At 44.5% G+C, this 25576-nt stretch overlaps 1 protein-coding gene across 1 annotated transcript; it reads left to right on the plus strand.

Moving 5' to 3' along the window:
* Nucleotides 1-11665: 11665 nt before the first annotated feature.
* On the plus strand, nucleotides 11666-16425 carry CUNH20orf202 (chromosome unknown C20orf202 homolog). Its single transcript, XM_017511795.1, has 2 exons — nucleotides 11666-11857; nucleotides 15054-16425. The coding sequence occupies exons 1-2, from the start codon at nucleotides 11723-11725 to the stop codon at nucleotides 15285-15287; spliced, it is 369 nt and encodes a 122-aa protein (XP_017367284.1). The 5' UTR covers nucleotides 11666-11722; the 3' UTR covers nucleotides 15288-16425.
* Nucleotides 16426-25576: the final 9151 nt, after the last annotated feature.

The raw sequence follows: 25576 nt of genomic DNA on the forward strand, positions 1-25576 counted from the left end.
TCTTCTTCTTCTTCTTCTTCAGAAATGGGGCACCCATTCTGGCTGGAGTGCACTGGCACTATCGTAGCTCACTGCAGCTTCAAACTCCCAGGCTTAAACAATCCTTGCACCTCAGCCTCCTGAGTAGCTGGAACTACAGGTGTGCACAACCAAGTCCAGCTTTTTTTTTTTTTTTTTTTGGTAGAGGCAGGGTCTCACTATGTTGTCCAGGCTGGTCTCGAACTCCTGGGCTCAAGCAACGTTTCCTCCCCAGTCTCCCAAAGTGTTGGAATTACAGGCATGAGCCACTGTGCTCTGCCTAGGTATTCTTTTATAGCAACTCAAAATAGACTAAGACAGCGATATACAGGAACTCTCTATATTGTCATCCCATTTTTGCTGTAAATCTAATACTGTTCTAAAAAATTAAGTTGTTGTTGATGATGCTTTTAAACACCCCTGAGAGATAACTTGCATCTGGTCTGGAGGGAAATATAAATGCCTGGTGGGAAATCATACTTTTGGCACAGCGATTCACGTAACTGGACAGGTCCCAAGACATTGGATCCTGTAGGACGTGAAACTTTTAAGCCAGGATTGTTTCTGTACCCACCTGTTGGGGATTTCGTCTGGCACCTGAGTGGTACTGCTCTGCCAGAAGAAGCAGATTCCTGCCAAGAAGAGCATTTAGTGCCGTGCTAGCAAGCGGAAGTGCCTGAGCTATATCCTTCAGAGTAGGTCAATGCCAAGTGTGGCTTATGGTCATCTGTTGAGCCTGAGTGTGTAGCTGAACCTCAGGAGACTCCCTTGTGGACATGGCAGTGGGTGATAAGCAAGGGAGTGATGTGAGTAGATTTGCACATCTCCCCCTGGCTACTCCCAGGTGCAAGGGGACAAGGGAGAAAACAGACCATGTGGGAGGTTATCATGGTATATTGGCAGAAAGTCGTCAATCAAATAGCTGTAATGATGTATCTGTAGAGACGTGTGATCTATGAGAGACAGAACGAGGACTTCCTACAGGAACATTAGGGCATCGCTAGTCTGTGATGTTCCAAAGGTAGTGGTATATAACATAATTTTAGGTGTGAAGTAAATAAAGCTGTTTCGATTATCTATCAGTGCATAACAAACCACCCCACAACAGCAGCTTAAAAGAAAATTATTATTTATTTGCTCACAGTTTTGCAGTTTGGGCTACTCTCAGCTGAGACAGCTCAGCTTTCTTCTGGATGGTGTCAGCTGGGGTGGCACAAACAGCTGAGAGCTGGCTCAGACCTGATCGTGTGTCTCTGGGCTTGGTTCTCTCAGCTGGGATTTTTCATTCTCTTCTACATGATCTCTCCGTGTAGCTAGCTTCGGCTTCCTTACCCAATGGTGGTCTCAAAGTAGTCAGAGTTCTTTCATGGCAGCCAACTTTCCCCAGAGCACAAAAGAAAAAGCTGCTGGGCCATGTTAAAACTGAAGCTTGGAACCGGCCTGGCATTGCTTCTGCTGCATTTTATTGCTTAGCGAAGGTCATGGGCCAACCTAGATTCAAAGGGAGGAGTCTACATAAGGATATGACTACCAGGAGGCATGAGTCTTTGGGGGCAACTAGACTAACAGTCTCCCATCATCTATACTACATTTATCTCTGTGTCTATAAACACACATATCTATACTTGCAGATTCATTTCAACAGGTGTTTATTTTAAATTGTTTTAGAAAATACATAACTAGCTCATGAAACCAAAGATATCAAGGGTGATATTGCCTAGAGTAAGGGTAGAAAAATCAGTCTATATGAAATTGATGCCATAAAGTCTGCTGCTTTCCTCTAGTATTCACTCACTCTTTCTTCCACTGTAATAGAAGCTTTGATCAATAGTGGGTACAGTGCACCCCAAAGAAGGATTTCATTTCCCAGCCTTCCTTGTAGCTAGCTATGGCCAAGTGGATGGTACGCCTTTACAGTATGAGAGGAAATAGTGTGGGAAAAATGTATTAAGTTTTCTGAAGGGAAGGGAGTGTGCCCTCCTACTCTCTTTTTGTCCTTCCTGCTGCCTGCTTCCAGGATGCAGAACTGATGGCTGGAACTTGAGCAGCCATCTTGGACCATGAGGTGGAAGCCTATTAGGTTGGGAGAGCAACAAAATTGAAGGAACGTGGATCTCAGATGACTAGATGGAAACACCAGTCTGGGATAGTTTCTCATACTTTTGTGGGTGAGAGAAACAAACATTATTTTTGTATAAGCTACTATTACTTGGGATTTTCTGTCACTCCGAAGAACTAAGCCAATCAAAGTAGAATCAGGCTGGGCGTGGTGACTGACCTCTGTAATCCCAGCACTTTGGGAGGCTGAGGCAGGTGGATCACTCAAGGTCAGGAGTTTGAGACCAGCCTGGCCAACATGGTGAAACCCTGTCTCTACTAAAAATACAAAAATTAGCTAGGTGTGGGGGTGTGTGCCTGTAGTCCTAGCTACTAAGGTGGCTGAGGTAGGAGAATTGCTTGAACCCAAGAGATGGAGGTTGCAGTGAGCCAAGATTGCACCATTGCCCTCCAACCTGGGTGACAAAAGCAAAACTTAGTCTGAAAAAAAAAAGTAGAATCAGTAGGCAAAAACTGAATAGGTATATGAATAGCCAAAAATCAAGAAATACAGATGCAATCTGATCCCCTGTATTCCTGGTAAGAAATCTCTGAAGCCAGCCTGTAGAGTGTCCAGGAGGATGATATGAAAGAAGTAATAACCCAGGGGAGACTGAGGTTTTTCTAGGTGAAGGGAGTGAGTGGAGTAAGGAAAAGTTTCTGGAAGAGGAAACAACACTTAAGCCCAGAGATGAAGTAATAGTAGCGAAATATTTGTGTGTTTGACAAACTCTTATATAACCCTTCCCATATGCCAGACACATGCTTTACAAATATTAACTTACTTAATCATCTTAACCACCTTATCATGTGGATACTATTATTATCCCCATTTCAAGAGGAGGAAATCAAGGCACAAAATGATATAACACTCTGTCCTAGGTTAGACAACTGATATCTCATGGCTTGGGGATTCAAAATCAGACCTCAGCTCAGTGACTGTAACTGCTCTGCTGGTTTTCATCGTAATTTTCAAAGCATTCACAAAATTCTTGAGAGGTTGTTAATATCATCTTCATTTTCACATTTGGGAAATGTGAGTGCCAAGGAGAAAGGAGATTATCTTACCACCACATTAAGGAAGCTAAATTCCAATCAGACCCAAGGGCCCCTGACTTCCAGATTGATTTGGGGACCTCAGATAAATGTAAAGTCCTGGGGCTGATTGCCCCCATGCCTACTCACCCATTTCCAAATCTGTTTTCACCTGTCTGTCAGAATCCAGTTGGGATCTGGTGTTTGGGTTTGTTTACTTGTGTCAAATTCACCCCTGGCACTGGCCTGGCTCATCTGGTTTTCCTGGAGCTCTAATACTTTCATGGAGTGGCCTTAATTCATGGTAATGGGACATGGTTCAGGGATTTCAGGAAATTAATCAGTGGGCATGCTCCAGCCCCTGGAAGAAGTGTCCGCAGACACACTCACATGCACACAAATCTTCAGCCAGCCTGGCTGGCATTCTCTCCCTTTCCACCTGGTCTGTCTGGATCTCCCAGCTTTGGGGAATAAAAATCCTGAGTGTCGTGTTCTCTCTCTGCTGTGGAAAGAGTAAAGGAGGGTGAGAAAAAAGAGAAATAAAGACCCATATTCCTAGCTTCTACAAGAGTGAGTGCACCTACCTAGAAGCTCCTTGAGGGCAGAGGTCTTATTGCCTCTCATCCATGTGCCAGCACAGGGCCCGGCACACTGGGGATACTGGGCTCAGTAGATTTCAAGCCACTCCCCTGGGAAAGGGCAGGCCCAGCAAGTAAGGAGGAGATACCATGATGGAGGTTGTTTGATGGAGCACCTTCTATGTGGCGGTCCCTGCGTGTGTTATCTCACATGGGCCCTCTGCACTGAGACAGATTGGTAACCTGGAGCTTACTCACCATGGGAGGAAATTAGGGCTCAGATCAATCAGGCTACCTGCCTCAGACTCACACCCACGCCTAGTTGAGGCCAAGGGATGTTCTTCTCACTGTCCTGTTCTGCTCCACCTGAGTCCCTGTCATCTCATCAGGGTCAAGGGCTGCCCTCCATACAATAGAAGATTGCAGGATGGTGTCCTGGATACACCAGCATGAGACAGGTGTGTATAGGATACAGGTACAGAGCAGAAGGGCAAGAATACCCATGTCTAGGACACTCCTGGATAGAAATACACAGGATAGATATGTGCAGAAAGGGGTGCAGGGCGCTCATGTGTACAAGGCACATATAGATAGGACACTGTCTTTGTCCCTCTTTGCTGCTATAACAAAATACCCAAGACTGGGTAATTTATAAAGAACATGGCCAGGTGCAGTGGCTTAAGCCTGTAATCCTAGCGCTTTGGGAGGCTAAAGCCAGAGGATCACTTGAGCCTAAGAATTGGGACTAGTCTGGGAAACATAGAGGGTCCCTGTCTCTACAGATAAATAAATAAGTCAGGCATAATGGTGCACACCTATAGTCCAAGCTACTTGGGAGACTAAAAAGGAAAGATCTCTTGAACCCAGGCTTTCAAGGCTGCAGTGAGCCATGATCGCACCACTGCACTCCAGCCTGGGTGACCGAGCAAGAACCTAAAAAAAAAAAAAAAAAAAAGGAACAGAAATTTGGAGGCTGGAACATCCACCAACAAGACACCAGCATTGGCATCTGATGAAGGCTGCTCTGTTTCCCAGATGGTGCCTCGTTGTTGTGTCCTCATATAGCAGAAGGCAGAAGGGCAAGAAAGTGCTCCCTTCAGCCTGGTGCCTTTTTATATGGGTGCTAATTCCATTCATGAGGTCAGAGCCCTCATGAATTGCCTCCTGAAGACCATACTTCTTAATACTGTTGCATTGTGGATTAGGTTTCAACATCTATTTTGGAAGGGACACCAACATTCAAACCATAGCAAACGTGTTGTAAGTTGAGTTCCCTTAGAAGCAAACACAAGGCAAGAATTTGAGTGCAAGTGGTTTACTTGGAAAGTTGTCCCAGGAAACACAGCGGAGGAAAGGGAAGAGAGACCAAGAAGGAAGTGCATCCAATAAACTATAAATGCATGAGTGAGCCCCTGACTGCCATGGGCAACTGGGACTCATACCCATTGGACTGTTTATTTATTATGAGACCGAGTCTCGCTCCTGTCACCAGTTTTGGTGTGATCTTGGCTCACTGCAACCTCCACCTCCTGGGTTCAAGCAATTCTCCTGCCTCAACCTCCTGAGTAGCTGGAATTAGGGGCACGCACCAACACCCCTGGAAAATTTTTGTGTTTTTAGTAGAGATGGTGTTTCACCATGTTGCCCAGGCTGGTCTCGAACTCCTGGGCTGAAGCAATCCACCTGCCTCGGTCTCCCAAAGTGCTGGGATTACAGGTGTAAGGCACCATGCCTGGCCAAGTTGTATATATATTTATATAAAATTATATTTACATAAAATACATGATCCCACTTGCCATATATATATATTATATGTATTTATATATCTATACTTTATGTAAAATTTACATATATAAAATATATAAGCCCACTTGCCATATATATACATACACACACACACACACACACACACATATATATACATGCACCAGGCTTGTAGTATAAAGTAAGATTTTGAACCAGCTGATTGTGAATGGACCCTCTTACTAGCTGGGCCACAAGCTCTGAGAGGTCTGGCTTGAGGTCTTTCTTGCTCACCACTGTATTCGAAGCATCCAGAGTCTGGCACAGGGAAGCCACAGTAGTACAGGTTGCCCATGGATGATGAATGGCTAGCCATTCTGGCTTTTGTATTTGTTAGTGACATTTTTCCTCACTCAGGGGTTAAGTTCTTTCCCTTTGCAGGCCTCCTGGCTCCATCTCCCCTCATCTCTGTGTGCCAAGCCTTTCTGAGCCTATGAAGTAAAATGTGCTCTGAGCCAGAATCCTAAGAGTGGAATTAAAAATAAATGAAAATGCATCAAAACAAGTTAACCACAAGAAATGGCTTTCCAGGGTAATTAGGCATCAGCGCTGGAGGCCAAAGACAGAGTGCCAGACTCTAACTGCCAAACACTCCTATCAGCAGCACTGCTGTGCAAGGCAGAGAACACCCCAGGCCTGGCCTGAGCCCCTGCTTGGGTCTCCACCCTTTAAGACAACAGGCAAGACCCCTTACACCCCATGAAGGTAAGGGAGGATGGGTCCTAACTTCAGTTCTGCCACTTATTGGCTGAAGTGATCCTAGGGAAATCCACTCCTCTCTAAGCCTCAGTTTTCACATCCGTAAGAAGTTGTGAATAATATGATCTATTTGTAATCACCTATAAAATGCAGATAATGATGGTAGCTTCCTCATAGGCAGAGGTCTGAAACTTTTTCAATTCATGATACCCTTAGCATCTTAGTAATTTTTCATAGTGTACCAGGCCCCCCAAAATATTTAAAAAGTGTTTTTTTAGGTAGTTAGCTTTAAACAAACATAATAATATTTGTTGGCACAGTATCTGGCAGATGTCATTGTGTTTCCATCAAAATTTTAGATATATTGCAGTGCCTCTGTGAGTTTTCTCCAGTGCCTCAGGGTGCCTGAGTGCGGTTTTGGAATTGCAGTCATCAAGTTTTAAAGATGAAATGAGGTGATGCATGTCAAGGACTTAGCGTGTTGCCTGGTCTGGAGTAGGAGATCAATAATGCTGGTTGTCCTAAATCACCCTTCAAGTCTTATTCTGAGATCACTTTCTCTCTAGCTCTTCCTGTGTCTCCTCCGACTCCACAATGACATCTGTCCAATACTGTGCCAACAATACTTCCTGCCTCCCACTCTTGCCACCTCATGATCTCCACTTGCCACCTTCCCCCTAACCACCTCCAGGCCTGTGGTCCCACTTCCATGCAGTGCTGTCTTCTGGCGTAAGATTGTGGGTCCCACTTCTTCATGCCTCCTTAAGTCCACACACTTGCCAGGATCTCTGTGTAGTGCAGCATATATCCCTGCCTCTTAGCTTTAGTCTTGGCCATGTGACTAACTTTGTCCAGTGGTACATGGCAAAAGCAACAGTGTGGCAGTTCTGAGCCTAAGCCTGAAGAGGCCTCCCACGGTTCCACTTACTCCCTTATCCTTTGCCAAGCGAGTGTGGCCCAGCAGCCCTGTGATTCCAGGAGGAGGACAAGAGCTCTGTGGAGCAGACTCAGAGCTGCACATCTGCAAACTATGAGCAAGAAGAAATGATTGTTGTTTGAAAGTATGGAGTTTTAGAGAGGTTTGGTACACAGTGTTCTTGTGATAATCTCTTGTGATAATCCAACCTCTCATCTGTGGCAAATTCAACATGTCTGAGAGAAGATCTGATTGGATCATTTGGTCACCACTCAAAATGAAGCTCCTCAAAAACCAGTCACCCGTGAGCCAATGATCTCTCTTCTGTCCAGTCTGTAGATGCTGCTTTGAGCTGGGGCACTCATCTCTGCTCCAGGCAGTTGTCCCATGACTACACGGCATGTGACACAAAGCTTGGTGGCCTATTTGGAGGAATCATCTCTGGCCTCTTGTGTTCAAAAGGGGTGTGAATATGGCAGGCAGGAGTTTCTCCGATTCTCTTGGGTTCTGAAAAGTGATAGCTGAACTAGGAGGAATTGTGCATTAAATTTTTTCTGAATGTAGCAGTCAGAATGTATCTCAAGCTGTAAACACCAGGATATAAGAAATGTGATGTTTCTTACAACTTGATTTAGTAACTATTTTGAGCCTCATTATGCCTAAGAGGGAAAGGATGAGGCCCAAGTTCACACAGACAGTTTGGCAGGGCTGGAGTTAGAACCCAGATGTCCTGGCTCCTTATACAGTATCCCTTTTCCTGCCCAGTCAGTCTTATACTTGGAAGGAGCCCCAGGTCCCATCTCTAAGCCAGTGAAGCCCCTACTCCAGTCTCTCTGATCATCTGGGCTATGCTTCTGCACTGCATTGACCGAGCGCCCACTGCTTGGAAGAATTCTAAACAACATCTTCCTCTTACTGAGTCCTAGCCTGCTTCCCTTTGTCCTATACCCACTGCTATAGTGATGCAGGTGGATCCCAAAATTGGGGCTCAGTCAGGGAGGGTTCTTGGCTTCATGCACGAAATAATTCAAGAGTGAGCCAACAGAGTAAAGTGAATGCAAAGCAAGTTTATTAGAGCAACAGAGTACGGGAAAATGGCTGCTCCATAGACACAGCAGCGCAACCCCATAGGCACAGTAGCAGTCATGGATTGCTGGCTGACTATACCGATAGCTGCTTTTTCATTATATGCTAAATAAAGGGTGAATTATTCACAAATTTTCTAGAAAAGGTGTGGGATGTTCCCCAAACTGGCGGTTCCTCCCCTTTTAAATCATATAAGGTAAATTTCGGGCATTGCCATGGCATTTGTAAACTGTCATGGCACCAGTGGGAGTGTCTTTTAGAATGCTAATCAATTAGAATTAACATTCCATGAGGAATGAGGGCAACTAGAGGTTTGCTTTCATTGCCATCTTGATTTTAGTTGGTTTTGGCCATTTACTTCACAGCCTCCTGTTTGAACAGATCCTGTTTTGATCAGTGGAGTTATGCCTGGGATTGTAACCAGTGTCGGAGAACAAGTCCTGCTGAGCTCCTGTCTCACTAGCCCTGTCTTCTAGTGCTACAATAAATATATGCTATTTTCTCTTTAATTTATAAACATTTACTGTAATTTTAAGTTCTATAGATTCTATTGCATTCTTTTTCCAACCTGCCTTTTAAAAAGTGTCTCTTTTGGCTGGGCATGGTGGCTCATATTTGTAATCCCAGCCCTTTGGGAGGCTGAGGTGGGTAAATCACTTGAGGTCAGAAGTTTGAGATCAGCCTAGCCAACATGGTGAAACCCCATCTCTACTAAAAATACACAAATTAGTTGGGTGTGGTGATGGGTGGCTGTAATCCCAGCTACTTGGGAGGCTGAGGCAGAAGAATTGCTTGAACCTGGGAGGCAGAGGTTGCAGTGAGCCAAGGTTGCACCATTGCACTCAAGCCTGGGTGGCAAGAGTGAAACTCAAACTCAAAAAAAAAAAAAAAGGAGAAAGAAAGAGTCTCTTTTTTTGTATGATTTTGATTCCTTCTTGTATGCCTCCTATTCTTTTCAAAATACTTTTCTTTTGAGACAGGGTGGAGTACTGTGGTGCAATCAAAGCTCACTACAAGCCTTGACCTCTTGGGCTCGAGCAATCCTGCCTCAGCCTCCTGAGAAGCTGGTAAATACAGGCACATGACATCACACCTGGCTAATTATTTTATTTTTTTGTAGATATGGGGTCTTGTGATGTTGCCCAGGCTGTTCTCAAACTCCTAGCCTCAAGTGATCCTCCTGCATTGGCCTCTCAAAGTGTTCAGATTACAGGTGTGAGCCACCATACCTGGCCTCAAAATACTTTTAATTATCTTCATCTGAAGCTCTTGGGGGAAGGGGGTGATGGTGTCTCTCACCATTGACTCTCATTTATGGTGAATGGCTTCCTTGTGTGTTTTGTCTTTTGGATTGCTAATTCATCTTCAGGGGAGCTCTATCTGAGGATATTTTGTGTAGCCAGATTGAGAGCAAGTTGCCCTAAAGTTGGCTGAGTTTGCTTTGCCAGTCATTTCACATCTTTATCTGGGGCCACTATGATAATTCTTGGTTTGGAGTTTCTAGTTCATATAAATAAGATAAATGTGTATATATATTATGTATATACATTTATATTATATATATAATATATATAAATTTATATAATGTATATATATTTTTTATATGTATATTATATGTGCATATATATGTATTTGAGAGAGAGTTTTACTCTGTTGCCCAGGTTGGGAATCCAGTGGCACAATCTCAGCTCACCACAACCTCTGCCTCCTAAGTTCAAGCAATTCTCCTGTCTCAGCCTCCCCGAGTAGCTGGGATTACAGGTGCCCGCCACCACACCCAGCTAATTTTTGTATTTTTAGTAAAGATGGGGTTTCATCATGTTGGCCAGGCTGGTCTCGAACTCCTGGCCTCAGGCGATCTGCCCACCTTGGCCTCCCAAAATGCTAGGATTACAGGCATGAGCCACCATGCCTGGCAAATAAGTTTATATTTTAAAAGACCTATGTGAGAATACATTCTACTTATTTTCTTCATAGCATTAATTTGATTGATTATTTCCAATGACTACTAGGATGTCAGCTCCAGGAAAGCAGGGCCTTTGTTTCTCTGGTTTTGCTTGATAACCCCAGTGTCTAGACCAGAACTTGACACACAGTAGACATTCAATAAGTGTTTGGTGAAAGAGAGAATTGAAAACCTGCTTCATAGTGTGATGATGTCAGAGGCATTTAAACGAGAGCAACCCCATCTTAAGTAGCAGTTAGGTAAAATGAGGCTGGGACCTACTGGGCTGCATTTCCAGACAGTTAAGGCATTCTAAGTCACAGGATGAGACAGGAGGTCAGCACAGGATACAGGTCATAAAGACCTTGCTGATAAAACATTTACAGTAAAGTAGTCAGCTAAATCCCACCAAACCAAGATGGTCACAAGACTGGCCTCTGGTTGTCCTCACTGCTACACTCCCACCAGCACCACGACAGTTTACAGATGCCATGGCAACATCAGGAAGCTACCCTATATGGTCTAAAAAGGGAAGACGAATAATCAACCCTTGTTTGGCATGTTATCAAGAAATAACCATAAAAATAGGCAACCAATACCCTTCAAGGCTGCTCTGTCTGTGGAGTAGCCATTCTTTTATTCCCTTCTTTCTTAATAAACTTGCTCTCACTTTGCTGTATAGACTGCCCCTGAATTCTTTATTGCATGAAATCTGAGAGCCCCCTCCTGGGGTCTGGGTCAGGACCACTTTCCTGTAACAATGGGAAGAATAAATGGTGTGTCTGGACTGTGTTAGCCTGCAAGTAGCAGTGTCCCTTAGAAACGGGGTCTGTTGTCTCCTTTAGATGCTGTTGCTGATTCAGGGGTGCAATGATTTCTAGTGGCTCTGTGATTGCCCTTTGTCTGATGGTTGCAAGACGGTTACTGTAGCTCCAGACATCACCTCCATATTTAAGGCAGAAGGAAAAGGGAGAAAGTAGGAGTAAAGGGGAAGCAGCAGTGATATTTTCCCTTTTATTAGGAAGGTAAAAGTTTTTCTGGAAGCCTAACAGCAAATTGCTGCTTTGATCTCATTTGCTGGAAATGGGTGTCATGGGGATTCCAGAAACAAGGGAACTTGGAAAGTGAACATTTCCCTTTATGTAGACGCTATAGATAAGTAAATGAGGAAGGCGACTGGGAACACAGGTGGAGGTATATGCCAAATGAGACATATACATACTTTATATGTAAAGCACAAAGCGAGCCCTTAGAAAAGAATGCCTATTTTCATAATAACTATTATCTTTGCCATTTAAAGCTTTGCAGTCTTTGTGGTCCTGTTGGCATTGCATATTCTTAGCTTCTGGAACCAGCAGGCACCAAGGTATTCAGACCCCTAATGATCTCCCTCCCTTCCTCCTTGTACTGTTCAGAGCGCTAAAGCCCTTTAAAAAAAAAAAAAAGTCAAATTACATTTTTCAGTGTGAGCCACTTCCTGCTCTCGTTAACTCCATCTTCAATGATTTGGCCAGGACCTGCTGCCAGTCTGAAGGAGGTAGGGGAATGTACAAGTCAAAGACCCCTCGGGCCCAGAACCAGGTCAGTGCCAAGGTCACTCCCAAGGACACTGAGATGAAAACAGCAGAAGAGCCAACCCCGAGCCTTGGGCAGACCCTGGAGTGGCTGAGAAAGGAGCTGGTAAGGTTTTGCATTTCTTTTCCTTGATCACCCGACCACATATTTTCCAAGGATCTCAGGTGTTCCCTCCCAGTTCCCCCCTGGGGCAGAGGCTGCCAGCCACAGCATGGACCCTGCAGTCTCCCCTCTGGGACCTGCCACACAATGCACAATTGTGATCTCAGGTTCAGGCATAAGTAGGTCGTGACCTACATAGGAGGCGCTGGGTATGGTGCTCGCCAGACTGGTTTTAGAATGACACTGAGTCCTGGGTGTGTGCCCAGCTTTGCCACCGTGAGGCCTCTAGCGGGAGCTTTACCTCTTTGAGCCTCAGTTTCCTTATCACAAAATGGAAATAACAATAGTATGAGTATCATATGGGGTATTATAAGAATTTACTGAAGAGATGCTTGTAATCCTCCAAATGAATACTTGGCACATGGATGCTGGCTGTTATAACCCTGACCCAGATGGACATGCGTATACCCTCTGTCTTAGCCTGGGTCTTCTAGAAAGCAGGAGCTTGGGCTAGGATTGAAAAACTAGCACTTTATTTGGAAGTACAAGCCCAGAGTCGCGATAGGGAAGGAAGTAGGTGTGGCAGTAGAGGCCAATGCTATGCCAGGCAATTATGCCAGACATTGTATTACCAAGCTGCCTATGGCTTCAGAAGGGGCCTTAAGGAGGTTCAGTGGGTGTCTCAGCAGCTGAGATCTCTGCAGGGGTTGAAGGAGGAACTGCACATTGGGGTAGAGAGAATGAGAGGAAATGCATCTGCCCTGCTCGTTCCTGTCTCTCATTTCCCATTGGCAAGGACCTCCCCCATGGAGCACTAACTCTCCTGAACTTACGTTATGTGACTTAGTCCCGTGGTTGCTGCTCAAGAAGCCAAGCTTATGCCTTTCATTATGATATTTTCTCCAAGTTCGAAAAAAGAGGGGTGTCCCAAAGTGTGTGGGGACATCAGCCAGGAGAGAGGAGGCAGTTTAGGGAACCTCAGAAAAGGTTCTCATTCTGGGGAGAGACAGACAGAGTTGTCTGAAAATGACCTTTCTGGATTGCCAGGCAACAGGGAAGCTGGGACCCAACTCTGTCTTCATCCCAGAGGAAGGGCTGACCCAGGAGGGCTTCTCATGGGACCAGGGGACTCCAGCAGCAGGGGCCACAGCTTCCCACAGTCAGCAGGCATCCAGCGCCCGGCAGCTGCCTTCCTTGCGCACCCCGAAACTGTGGGTGCCTGGGTGGCTCAACGTCACCTCTGTGCTGGGCACCCCACTGTGATCTTACAGGCACATATCCAGAAATGATGCTGAAGGTTGGACAAAAAAATGTGCAGGAGGAAAACCCTAAAATCGAGAAAACACAGAGTGAATGTTTTCTGAGGAATTAGGCAAAAATGGGCCCAGGACGGCTCACTCTGCAGCCTGAGCTGTCCCAGTGTTCTGAGGGAGGCTGTCTACACCTTTGCTGCACGACTCTCTTTTTTCTTTTTCTGCGGGGGTTGAGGGGGAAGGAGTCTCACTCTGTCGCTCAGGCTGGAGTGCAATAGCACGATCTCGCCTCACTATCACCTTTGCCTTCTGGTTTCAAGTGATTCCCCTGCCTCGGCCTCCAGAGTAGCCGGGATTACAGGCTCACGCAACCACGGCTGGCTAAATTTTTTGTATTTTTAGTGGAGATGGGGTTTCACCATGTTGGCCAGGCTGGTCTCGAACTCCTGACCTCAAGCAATCTGCTAGGATTACAGGTGTGAGCCACCGCGCTCAGCCTCATATCTCTCTTTCTAGCTACCTATACTCTTGGCAGTGTTACTCAGGCTTGAGTAGAGGATGCAGACTTGGTTTTCTCAATTGTAATCAGCTTGTCACAAAAATGAAAACACTATTTTAATGGGGAAATAATGTTCATAAGTATCTCTTGCAAAGACAGAGAAAGAGAGAGGCTGAGAATCTGCAAATCTAACCATGTGTTGCCCCGGCCAGCTTCGGAAGGGCAAACGGAAGCATTCGCAGTGGCTGTCTCTGGGGAAGGATGCTTGAGTTGAGGGATAAAGTGAGGTGGGATGGGAGAGACTTTAAAATATATGCCCTTTTGTAGCTTTAAAATTTTCTGTCATGTGTTAAGAATTACCTAGTTAGAAAATAGAATTTTAACATTTTTAAGAAAAAGCAAACTTTCAGAGCTGAGGTGGGAGGATCATGTGAGCCCAGGAGTCTGAGACTAGCCTGGGCAACATGGCAAGACCCTGTCTCTACAAAAAATACAAAAATTGGCCTGACGTGGCGTGCACCTGTAGTCCCAGCTACTTGGGAGGCTGAGGTGGGAGGATCAGTTGAGCCCAGGAACTCAAGGCTGCAGTGAGCTGTTATTGCACCACTGCACTCCAGCCTGGGTAACAGAGTGAGACTCTGCCTCAAAAATAAACAAATAAACAGAAATAAAAGGAGAGAAAATGTATGGGAAAAAATTCCTAGAGAAAAATGGGAGAAGGAGTAGAGACAGCTGATGATAGTGTAGTTCTAGTGGAGCAGTTCTCAAACTTTTGGATCTTAGGACCCCTTTATACTCAAAAAAATTATTCAGGCCACCAAAAAGCTTTTGTTTATATGAGTTATATCTATCAATACTGACTAAATTAGAAACCAGAGCTGAGACATTTTTAGTATACTTATTAATGCATTCTAAAATAATAACAAACTCATAATATGTTAATAAAACATTACTTATTCAAAATAATTTTTCAAAGCAAATATTTAGTGAGAAAAGTAGCCCCATTTTACATTGTTCCTAATTGCTTTAATGTCTGTCTTAATAGAACACAGCTGGATTCTGATAGCTGCTCCTGAATTCAATCTGTTGAGATTTTACATGTCATTAGCTTCTGGAAAACTCCATGGTATGCTCATAAGAAAATGAAAGCAAAATAAAAAGGAAAATAATATGTTAGTATTGTAATAAAAGTAGTTTAGATTTTGCTGACCCCTTTAAAGGGTTTTCCCTTGGGCAAATTCATTCAGGCCTCATGAGAGCATTGAAAAGTAAGCAATTTGCTTTCTGCTTTGCAGAGCAAGAAACCGAGGTGTTGGTGGATACGGCTTCCATGAGGTTGTGTGACTCACAAGTAGGCTTGTCTCTGATGAGACAGCGAGGAAAGGGGCTTGATGGGGAAACACCTAGGGCTCCATGCATCCCTTCACAGGCTTCTTCTCTCTCCTAGTCTGAGATGCAGATTCAAGACCAGAGGCTCCTGCTCACACTGAGGCATCTTCACAGTGTCCTGGAGGAGCTGCGTGCTGACAGCGCCCACTGGGAGGACGCCAGGTCCAGCGGAGGGACATCCCCCATCAGAGCTCGAGCGGGCTCTGAAGGCAGGGGCTGCCAGCCTGTTTGTTCAAGGGGTCTGGCCCAGCTCCTCCGAGGGGAAGACAGCAGACGAAGCTCTCTCCCTTAACCAGACAGGGATGACACTGGGCTTTAACCCTCTCACCATTAGTCTAACCTTTCACTGTGGTGTTTTAGGGGCAGAGCATTGGAATGGGAGTCAGGAAGCCAGAGCTCTAGGTTCACTTCTGCCCTCATCTGCTGTGCATCCCTGGATCTGTCACTCAGCTTCTTTGTGTCTCTGGTTCCTTTTCTGTCACTTGGGATTTCTTTGTGAGGCACACATAAGGTACTGGATATGAACACTCTGACGGAAAACACAAACATGCTATAGTGTTTTGACAAGCACCATGGCAGTAGTCCTATCCTTGGGGATTTCTCAAAAGGCAATTGTTGAAACAAAAACTACATGTGCAGTAATGGTTACCAGGGTGAAAATTCCAAACCCTGTGTAGTGACTTAGTGGTTGTTTTCTGTCTTCCCAGGAAGCCTTCCCAGCCCCCTTCATCTGATAACATATTAGGCCCTGTAACCACCCTGGCCATAGAGATGGGTATATTACCAGGCCTGGCCAATGATATAATTCATGATTGCCCTAAAAAGATGATTGGCCCAATGGGTGAGCATGTGAACCCACAGAACAAATCACTGACCTTCCCTGAGATTGCTAGCTGGACGCTCTTTCTATTACACTTACAAGGCTGAGGCTGCTGGTGAACATGTTCGTACCAGGTAAAGAAGACCTGTTTGCAGTAGGAAAGGAGGCTAACCTTCAAAGGGAAGTAGAGAGAGGGCCACACAACAGATGGGCAGAGAGGAAGAGCTCTGGCCTTTTTTAGTCCCCAGTTTTAGGCTCTAATTTTGTGAGTTACCCCTGTCAATGTCACCCCCCTCAACCCCACAGCCACTTACATAAATTTGTTTTTGGTTAAGCTGATTTGAGCAGAGTTTCACACATTTGCAGTTAGAATGGTTCTGAGGAATACGATCCAGATGTTCAAAGAATCAAAGAGGATAAATCAATAAGAAGATGGCATTTCCTTCAATGAGGGCTTGTGACAACATCCTCCATAACAGCAGGCAATAATGCTTGTGATACAGCAGAGACACTCAGTTGGGTGTGTGCTGCAGTCATAACTGAAAAATTACATCTGCCTATAAGAAAGACTGAAACAGAAAAGGTGAAAATAAAAAAGTCATGGTGTTAAGATGATCTGATGATTGGTAGGTCTTTTTGTTTTTGAAAATCTACCTGTATCTTGCTAGAACATTGTTTTTATGCCTTTGAAAAAGTAAATCAAGCCAGGAGCAGTGACTCACACCTATAATCCCAGCACTTTGGAAGGCCAAGGCGAGCAATCACCTGAGGTCAGGAGTTTGAGACCACCCTGACCAACATGGAGAAACCCCATCTCTACTAAAAATACAAAATTAGCCAGGCATGTTGGTGTATGCCTGTTATCTCAGCTACTCGGGAGGCTGAGGCAGGAGAATCCCTTGAACCTGGGAGGCAGAGGTTGCAGTAAGCTGAGATGATGCCATTGCACTCTAGCCGGGAACAAGAGTGAAAACTTAGTCTCAAGAAAAGGAAAAAGAAAAAGTAAATTGATTGCATGCAGAGGCAGTGTGGAGGGGCTGCATTATAAGGATAATGTTTGCAATCAGATCAACTTGTGATTTTTATATTTGACAATATAAATGATACCTGCTCTGTAATGCTGGGGCTGGGTCCCTGCAAACCACATTTTGGTGTTGTTAGCTGCTTTCTGTTTGAGTTTGTTAGACGTTGCCAATATACAGGGTGGAGTTAGACTACAAGTCTAAAGGAGCGAAAAGGGACTTGCTGCTGCTGCTTTTTTCCCTGTGGGCTCCCTGTTCCTCTGAGCATCTCCCAGCAATATTTCTTCACTACAGGCAGCAATTCCTTCATGAAGCACCAGACTTCTCCAGGATCCAGGTTCCAGACCCCTGGGACCTCTTTCAGAAGCTCAGAGACAACAGCTCCAGATGCCAGTCCCTCCTCCTCTGAAGTCTGGGTCACTGCCTTACCTACCTGGCCGTTTCCTGAGCTCAGAGGCACCAGCCCCAGTTGAACTGAGTTCCTTTCTCAGATATCTGAATTTAAGCTCCAGGGAATTCCTCTTCTAAGTTTTAAAGTTTCGATAGTTTCTGCCTCTTTTATTTGTTCCCTCAGCCCTGGAGGTGGCAAATGCTTCCTTCAATTGCTACCTTCAAGTTCTTTTTATAACATTTCAATCACCTAGTCAACAACTTTATAACTAGTTAACAATTCTTTATTTTAAATTTTCTGTGTTAAAATAACTGGTGTAGTTTCTGTCTCCTACCTGTCCCAGGCTGACACAGCTTTTTGCTATGATTACCGATTGCCACTGTAACCATTCCTTCCACTGGAAAGGCTAATGAATGGCACCTTATTATTGCTGTGTGATAATATTCTGATATGTGAAACCAGTGTCCATTGGCTATTATAAATGGACAAGCTGATTAGCCACTCTCACCTTGAGAGACATCTGCCTGGCCATGCAAAGTAGAAATGACATTGGTCTCCCATGCCCACTGCAGGCCACTAGCACCCTCTGCCTCTCCCTGCTTTCCACATTTGGGCCCAAAGACCAAAAATCCCTGCCAACCCCTCCATCTCCACTCTGGGAAAATAGACCTAGAGCCCCAGAACCTGCCCTTCTGGTGGGATATTTCTTTTTCTCCAAGACCCTACATTCAGAACCAATGTTTGCTTCCTGATCCCAGGTCAAAGGAAGCCCAGACGGAGCCCAGATGCTGGACAAGGAGTTGGGATGGAAATGACATCTTCAGCGCTGGTCCTAGAGGGCTGGGTTGGAAATAATGGGCATGCAGGACAGTGAGCACCAGAGGGAGCCTGTGGATCATGGTCTCAGAAGGGAAAATCCAGGGTTTTCTCTGCTAAGGCAGCAAAAACAGGACTGCACACCTGAGCCTCCTATCCAGGATGAGGAGGGGAGTGGACAGAGATGGAAAAACAATTAATGAGGTCGAAAGCTAAAACTTTAGGAGCAAGAAGAACAGCTCAAGATGTGAAACCACGCTGGGCATGGTGGCTCATGCCTGTAATCCCAGCACTTTGAGAGGCCAAGGCAGGTGGATCATGAGGTCAGGAGATCGAGGCCATCCTGGCTAACATGGTGAAACCCCGTCTTTACTAAAACTGCAAAAAATTAGCTGGGTGTGGTGGCAAGTGCCTGTAATCCCAGCTACTTGGGAGGGTGAGGCAGGAGAATTGCTTGAACCCAGGAGGCGGAGGTTGTAGTGAGCCGAGATCGCACCACTGCACTCCAGCCTAGGCGACAGAGCAAGACCTCTCAAAAAAAAAAAAAAAAAAGATGTGAAACTTACATGGGGTCAGGGCAGGCAAGGCAGGGCTTACTTACACTGTGACTGATTAGAAATGATGAGCGGCTTACCTTTACATGAGAGCCAGCTTCCAGTCCTGGGTCAGCTGTGACACCTTACAGAGCCTATGTGTTGTGGTATATATTAGGGTGTAACAAACTGCCTCCAAACTTGAACACAGCAATCCCTTTATTATTGCAACAGCCATTTATTATTGCTGTAAATTATGTTTCCCATAGTTCAGGGCTCAGCTAAGAGGTTCTTGGCTTTGGGTCTCTCAAATGATTGCAGTCAGGTGGTGGTTGCCACTCAATTCATCGCAAAGACTTACTTGCTCATGTCTGGCAGTTGATGCTGGCTTTAGCTGAGGTTGTTTGCTAGAACACCTATACATGACCCTCCAGGTGGCCATAGCTGAGGCTGTTGGCTGGAACATCTATACATGACCCTCCGGGTGGCCAGGCTTCCTCATAGCATGTGTCAAGGGTTGGGCTTTACTTTCTGGTCTTCTTTCTGTATCTTTTCGGGTCTACTCCCACTGCTAGAGTGGACCTAGAGTTTACTTTCCTGCTATTTAAAGTTTATAGAAAGGGAATCTGATTGGTCAGCTTAACTTTTGACACCTGGACATATCATAGGTTATTGGCATAAAGCAGATTTATTTTTGTCTTCCACCTCTCCTCCACCTTTTTCCACCTCTTCTCATTCTTTCTCCTCCTCCTCCTCATCATCATACATAGGTAATAAAAAGGGAAGTCTTTGACATCAGGCTGCCTGAGACTGAATACCATATCTGCATCTTATCAGTTCTCTAACCTTGGGCATATAGTATCACTTTTCTATGATTCAGTTTGCTTTTCTATAAAGTGGGGATAATAACAGAAATTACCTCATAGGACTATTGAGCAAATGCAATGAGTCAACATGTTCCTGGCACATAAGCAGTGCTTAGTAAATCTTAGCAATTATTATTAATAATGACAGCTACTATTTTATTTTATTTTACTTTAAGTTCCAGGATGCAAGTGCAGAACATGTAGGTTTGTTACATGGGTATATGTGTGCCATGGTGGTTTGCCGCATCTATCAACCCATCATCTAGATTTTAAGCCCTGTGTGCATTAGCTATTTGTCTTAATGCTCTCCCTCCCCTTGTCCCCCACTGACTGGTTCCAGTGTATGCTCTTCTCCTCCCTGTGTCGATGTGTTCTCATTGTTCAACTCCCAGTTATGAACGAAAACATGCAGTGTTTGATTTTCTGTTTCTGTGTTGGTTTGCTGTGGATGATGGCTTCCAGCTTCATTCATGTTCCTGCAAAGGACATGATCTCATTTAGTCTTATGGCTGCATAGCATTCCATGGTGTATACGTACCAATTTTCTTTATCTAGTCTATCATTGATGTGCATTTGGGTTGGTTCCATGTCTTTGCTATTGTAAATAGTGCTACAATAGACAGCTACCATTTTTAAAGTCGCGATAGTTTAGTAATTGTAAATATGGCCTGGAGCCTCATTGCCTGTGTTCAAATCCCAGCTCTACAATAAATTGATTGTGTGCAAGTCATTAAACTCTCTATGCCTTGGTTTTATCATCTGCAGAATGGGGATAATAGTATCTCTCTCCTGGGGATTTTATGAGGAATAAATGAGTTAATACATGTAAAACACAATAGTGCCTTGTCATCTAATGAGGGCTATGTGTCATGTAAACTATTCATTATCATTATCAATATCTGCCCTAACTAACAGCATCACACAAGGCACTGTAAAGACCTTATTGCACTGAACACACTCAACATCTCTGCAAGGGTGCTATTAAATCTCCATCTTATGGATGAAGGAAGTAAAGTTTAGTGGAACTAAGTTGCCCCCCTAGAAAACACAATGAGTAAGTGGCAGTAATGGCACTGAATCTCAGGTCTATTTTCCACCTAAGCAGAGCTCGTACTACGACATGATGCTCTTCTGACCAGCCACAGTGGGGGACGGGTGCCATGGAGAGAAGAAGCAGTGATGTCAGGCTCATAGGACCTTCGCTCCCTCCTTCTGGCAGGGTGTGGAGCAAGGCAGTTTCTAATGAGTGTGAAGGAAACTCTAGGACAACACCTTTGCTATCTCCCCAGTATATAAGCAGACATAGAATCTGGTGACCCCAATAATGCACACCCATCCCTGCTCCAGGCATATCTTGAGCCCTAGTTCTGCCTTGTCTCTGTCACCCTGCTTTGTTTTGTCCAAACCCTCCCCAGGTCATGGGACAGCTTGTATTTTACTGGGCTGAGGTCAGTTTCACTGGACCAAAATCAAGGTGTTGGCCAGACTGTACGCCCTGCTAACTCTAAGGGAGAATTCTTTCCTTGCCTCTTCCAGTTTCTCGTGGCTGCTGGCAGTCCTTGACTTGGGCTGCGTAACTTCAGTTTCTGTCTCTGTCTTCTCATACATAGCCTTTTGCTCTGTGAGTGTTAAATCTCCCTCTGTCTACCTCTTCTAAAGAATCACATGATTGCATTTAGGACTCACCCAGATAACCCAAGATAATATTCACGTCAAGATTCCTAATCACATCTGCAAAGACTTTCCCTGGTATAAGTTAACATGTAAGGATTAGGACATGGAGGCCATTTTTCAGTTTACCACAGTAGTTGATCAACGAAAGGGAAGTTCCCTCTCATTCCTTCTGGAAAGCATTCTCTGGCCAATGTGCAGAGCTAAGAAGAATTTCACATAGCTGCAGGTTACCTTGGTCGCTGTCAGAAGAGCTCATGTTTGTTGAACACCTACAATGCACAGGCATTGCAACGTACCTGACCAGTGAATATGTATTAATATTTCCGTTTGACAGCGGAGAAAACTGACTCAAGGAAGCAAAAGCAGGACAGTTGCAAACAGATGAAACTGAAGGTTCAAAGTTGGACTTCTCACAGTTGTGTTTAGATTTCGTTACGTGCGCCATCGAAGACTAGGGGAACTATGCTGTATGTGGGCGCCACCTAGTGTCCGCACAGAGCAATTCTTCCGTGAATAGGCCCGCTCAGGGTTTCAGGACTGGCTCTCTCATGATCAGCTTTCGCATTGTGGGGCATGTTACTGGGAAGACCATGAACGAAGAGACTTTGTCGCCCCAGAGATCTGCGTTTGGACTTTAGCTCTGCCACTGACCAAGTGATCTGGGTTCTCCTTCTCTTATCCTCCACTTATCTTTAGCTCTAAAATAAAAATGATACCTCTCAGAGCGATGGTGAGGATGTTGGAAAATGCTTTGTAACAAACTGGGAATAATTGGGGGGAATGGAAAGTAGCATTGTCTGCAGTTGACCAGGCTTGGTTTCATTTTAAAAAATACTTAATGTGCACCTGCTGTGTGTCAGGCACTGTTCTGGATGTGGGAACGTAGCAACAAATAAAACAGACAAAATTTATGTTTTCGTGTTGTTAATATTCCAGCATTCCAGTTTTTGAATCGTTCATTCATTCATTTACAAATATGTTTCTGGCAGTCCTGTGTGCAGCACTTTCCTAAGCAATGGGCACAGAGGGTGTCTAATATGGCTGGGACCCAGGAAGCCAGGGGAATGGGATGGAGCAAGTCCAGAGTTGTGGGGCCTGAACTTTATACGATTTAGGATATCAATCATATACCCTAAGAGAAAGAATGCAAAGCCAGAAGTACAGAATTAGGCTAGAAAGGGATTTTTTAAGAATGAGAGATGAAATAAACTTTAGCTGGCATAAAAACACAAAACATAAAATCTAGAAAAACAGAATAATATTTTTGCATGATATGCCTCTATAATGATTTTTCTCTATATTTTTTCTGTATCTTCTTTGATAATCTAATCTTGACAATTTTGTGGTTTTATTTTCTTCAAAGAGACTGTGGAAATAATTCAGTCTCCCCTCTACAAGATTAATTTTTTGTGTGTGGATACTTTAAACAATTTTCTTTATGTCGTAAAAATGCCCTGTATGTTTTTAGGATTATTGTCAAGTTTGAGAAAACCTCTATGTTCCTTTTATATATGAGCTGTAAGCCTTCTTGTAAAGTGACTAATTTTAAATATTATTTAAGTTGACAGTATCTTAGCCAATTTATTGTTGCTGTCCCTATCATAGCAGTGTGTTAGAAGTTCTATATTTTCTTCCTATATGTCAGTATTTCATGTTAAATAATTGAGAAATTAAAACTTTCCCAATGTCTTTATATGATTCACTCCTTTTAATTACTTAGACTATCAAACAATCTAAGTCTATTGATTACTTTCATTGCCAGAAAAGGGGGTCTTGATTCAGACCCCAAGAGAGGTTTCTTGGATCTCGTACAGGAAGGAATTCAAGGTCACTCGCAGAAGGCACTGAGAAGAAGCAGTTTTAGTGAAAGCAACTCAGTTACAGAGTAGGGCGCCCTCAGAAAGCAAGAAGAGAAATAGCTCATCTTTAGGTTTTTCTTATAGAGGGAACTTATCTATGCAAAAACTGAGCTATGTCTACATACAGGTGGGCTGACCACATGACAAAATTTAGTACTTTGTTGATTTAAAGAAAATTATCCTTGGCATTTTATCCATCAAAATGACCACAATCAAAAATGTCCATCAAGATGACGATCACAATCTTGGAAGCACATACTGTTATGGATACCGGGACATCTGGACTTCTGTTCTTGTAGGAGTGTGACCTTGCAGGGGCCTTAAGTTGTTTTCTCAACTGCAAATGTCTTATGAACATGGGTCATGACTGGCAAGGAATGGGTCTTGCTGGTTTTATGATGGAGTTGATTTTAAAATGGTGTCACCCTGGCTCTCCTACGCTCCTGTTTCCCTGGCACTTTGATTTGAAATATATCTATTCCTCTTAATGAATCAGTACTTTTGTTATGATCTGCAGGCTAGTTCATCTGTAAGCACTTGACATCGCTAAGGCAGAGATGGCCAAAGAAGTCATGAGCCAATTCATAGGATTATAAACTTGCAACTTCTCACATGGAGGTACTAGCTGTTTACAGTACTACTGCATGCTTGTGCTCTATGAACACAAGACTCTGATATCTTCTAGTTTGTGCAATTCCTATTGGAAAAGAAAAAAAAAGTGCTGTGCATTTATAATTTGCATATATTGTATTGTCAGTAGATTCAAGTAGACAGGCAGACAAGAGCTTCTGCTTTAACTGGGCTTTGATGAGAATCAAATCCTCTGCTTATATGTCTGATGATTTGAAGAATTCTTGATAGACTAGCTTCTGGCTCTGTATGTTTCAAATTTTGTTTCTTACCTGATACATACGTACTCCTGATGCTATGCATGAAAACGATTTATGGCCCTGTGCCTTCGTGTCACAGTGCAGGACGAGTCAGCATGGTGGCTGTAGATGCATTCCTGGAAGCCATTCCTAACGAACATAGACAGCAATTACTTAAATATAGATCGAAGTGACTGTGGACCACATAAATAGATCCCTCTGACCCTGAATTTAATGTATATGTAACGCAGCTCTGCCTCAGCTGCATCCCTCAGCTCCTCCATTGCTGCCAACGCAGTGTGACAGAGAGGGAGTTGGAGTGGGAAAAGATACCCATCTTCAAAGATGTTGATAAAATATCTTACTTTCGAAAAGCTTACAAAAACACACGCCCAAATGAAAACACTGCTATGCTTCTCCCAGGGCTTTGGAGGAGGACTTGCAAGTGACAGTCCTGAAGCTGAAGATTCCTTAGTGTTAAGGTAAATCCACCCATGTGAAATGAAGCCAGAATTACAAGTAAGGGGGAAACCATGCAGGGCCTTGCAGTTGTTAGGAGGAAGTTTGAGTTTTATTCTAAGAACAGGAAGATTTAAACGGCTTTAAAAGGAGAAGCCAGCTGATAATAGGATTTGATCTATGTTTTGAGATGGAGTCTTGCTCTGTCGCCCAGGCTGGAGGGCAGTGGCCCAGTCTCCACTCACTGCAATCTCTGCCTTCCCGGTTCAACGATTTTCCTGCCTCAACCTCCTGAGTAGCTGGGATTACAGGCACCCACCACCAAACCAGGCAAATTTTTGTATTTTTAGTGGAGACGGGGTTTCACCATGTTGGCCAAGCTGGTCTGGAACTCCTGGCCTCAGGCGATCCACCTGCCTTGGCCCCCCAAACTGCTGGGATTACAGGCGCGAGCCACCGCGCACGGCCAGGATCTACATTTTTCAAAGACCCTTCTGGCTTCAGTGTAGAGCAGCTGTCTCCAACCTTTTTTGGCACAGGGACCAGTTTCGTGGAAGACAATTATTCCACGAGCTGGGGCGGTGGCGGTGGGCGGCATTAGATTCTCATGAAGAGCGCGCACCCTAGATCCCTCACATGCGCAGTTCACAGTAGGGTTCGCGCTTTGTGACAGGAGGCGAAGCTCAGGCGGTGAGGCTCCCTAGCCCACTGCTCACCTCCTGCTGTGCAGCCCTGTTCTCACTGGGGGTTGGGAACCCCTGGTGTAGAGAATGGGCTTTAGGGAAGCGAGTGACAGGAAGGAGACCGCCCAGGGGCTGGAGCTTTTCCAGCAGAGGGTTGGCTTAGACTAGGGTAGAGTGGGTGGAGAGCTTGAGAAGAGATAGATTAAAGTCATATTTGAAGGTGGAGTGATGGGCTTTCTGATGGGTTCGCATTAAAGTAGACGTGAAGGTAGCACCAAGGGTGTCTTCCAGACACTCCCTTGAATGGTTGCCGTGACACCATTTTCTGAGGTGGGAATTGGGAGCTAAACTTCAACTTGAATCCTGTCTCTACAATTCCCAACCATGTGATCTTAGGTTACTATTTTTTCTCCAGCCCTTATTGAAAAGGGGGAAAACCAGTAACTAACTTGTGAGATTGTTTGAAGAGTAAATGAGACAACCCGTGAAAATGCCCAGCCAGGATCCTGGACCATATCAATAGCCTTATATTGGATGCCATTGCTGCTCCAAGATTCATTAGTATTTACTATCAAACTCAAGACAGGAA

This window comes from Cebus imitator, unplaced genomic scaffold (assembly GCF_001604975.1).
Source record: "Cebus imitator isolate Cc_AM_T3 unplaced genomic scaffold, Cebus_imitator-1.0 Scaffold18, whole genome shotgun sequence".
NCBI lineage: Eukaryota > Metazoa > Chordata > Mammalia > Primates > Cebidae > Cebus > Cebus imitator.